The 1837-nt window shown below is 38.5% G+C and overlaps 1 protein-coding gene across 1 annotated transcript in view; it reads right to left on the reverse strand.

Annotated features, from left to right (window-relative positions):
* Positions 1-653: 653 nt before the first annotated feature.
* The window catches only part of LOC103510104, a 4224-nt gene continuing 3040 nt past the window's right edge, over positions 654-1837 (reverse strand). Inside the window, exon 3 of the mRNA XM_026824250.1 lies at positions 654-906. Within this exon, the coding sequence (XP_026680051.1) occupies positions 755-906 (152 nt within the window). The 3' untranslated portion in view covers positions 654-754. The remainder of the gene's footprint in view (positions 907-1837) is intronic.

The following is a 1837-nucleotide window of genomic DNA, read 5'->3' on the forward strand; positions in this document are numbered from 1 at the left end:
CTCTCGACATTAAAATAACTTTCGCTAAAACTAAAATGTATCGAAATAAATAACGCTTTACGTAGGTACGATAAAAACGTTTTTCTTTCTCTTCACACACGTACACACACACACCCATCACAATCCACAATTTCCGACACCGCCCGAAGCAGATTTTTACATGGTTGGTATCCGGATGAGTAACTATCTGGACAATCACGTCCTGCCTCGTTTTTCTGGCCCAACTCAGGCTGGATGAGAATGTGATGTGGCTATTCCTGAATGAAGAGTAAAGATAGAGAAATGAATATGAATAGGTGATAGTTCTTAAATTTCACACTATGTTTTATTGTGGAAATGTAAAAAAATAAGGTAGGTACGGTAGTTAGGTACATAGTACCCATAAATAATAAATAATCTTATAAAAGTGGGTACAGTTCCAACTAGAAATTGTGTTATTATGTTTAGCAATGCAGAAAAATCTGACCTCTCGAGGATGGTTTTGATCATTATCGACCTTGAAGATTTTCTATAAATTATCGATTCTCTTCTATTCCTATTGTCTTAAATTTAACTTTGTCCTGAAGTTTAGGCTTTAGTATAATCCTACTCATTGTGACGGTCATCTCAACAAAATCCTGCGGTAATCTAAAATTTAGATTCAAAACGAGATAGACATCAAAATAAAACGTTTTCAAGATAGTGAAAAATCGTCTACCCCTTTGGATTATGTCAGGTAAGGCACGTCTACACTTCATTCACCTCCAGGCCTCGTCTACACGATCCACTCGTCGTACGGGATCATAGCAAACAGGTGGTCATCCAGGAAGATTCTCATCTGAGCAAGAAGTTTCTTCTTAATGTCTGGCTTCATCTCCTTGAGTAATTCTTGAGCATTGGAATTGATAAACAGGTTGAGAGCGGCCTCTGTGGGCAGAAAACGAAAACAAGGTTGAAATCCAATATATAGAAATGAATATTTGTTTGTTTGTGTGTGTTTGTTCGAACTTCATGCCTGGCCAAACCGCTCATCCGATTGCTATGAAACTTTGTCAACTTATTGCTTATACTCCCGTGAAGGTTATAGGCTATTTTCCGGTTCGTTTTTGTTAAGCTACGCCGAGCAAGACCACTAAATGGATGAGTGACATGAACGGCCATGCCTTTAAGGACTTCGGCTAGTCTAATATATAGAAATGAATATTTGTTTGTTTGTGTGTTTTTTCGAACTTTATGCCTGGCCAAACCGCTCATCCGATTGCTTTGAAACTTTGTCAACTTATTGCTTGCACTCCCGTGAAGGTTATATGCTATTTTCCGGTTCGTTTTTGTTAAGCTACGCCGAGCAAGACCACTAAATGGATGAGTGACATGAACGGCCATGCCTTAAGGATTTCTGCTAGTAAAGAATAGAACGAGGAGGAGGAGGAAGAGGAGGAGGAGGAGAAGGAGGCCGAGTAAAATAATTTAGTGGAGACGAGGAGGACAAGGAGAAAGAGGAGAATTAATTTAAGGGAAGGAGGAAAAGGAGAAAGGATGTTAAGACCTGTACCAGAGGTGATGACTTCACCTAAATACCTGCAGGGCGATAGATCATCGTGAATTTGTTTGATAATTATTTTCCTGTCTGATCAATATATAAAGCTGGTGTGATACCGGTATTAAGTCTTGTTGAAAGACTTCAAGACAAGACTTCTTAGGTATCATACGCTTTATATAGTTGAGGACGCCAGATACATCTTCCCTGTACGGTATTACGGTGAGGTAGTTCACTTCTGGTACAGGTTTTATAACATAGATTCAATTTTATTTATTTATATGTTGATAAGGTTTTTTACAATGTTCGTAGTTGAGGAGC

This window comes from Diaphorina citri, unplaced genomic scaffold, assembly GCF_000475195.1.
Source record: "Diaphorina citri unplaced genomic scaffold, Diaci psyllid genome assembly version 1.1 scaffold560, whole genome shotgun sequence".
NCBI classification, from domain to species: Eukaryota; Metazoa; Arthropoda; class Insecta; order Hemiptera; family Psyllidae; genus Diaphorina; species Diaphorina citri.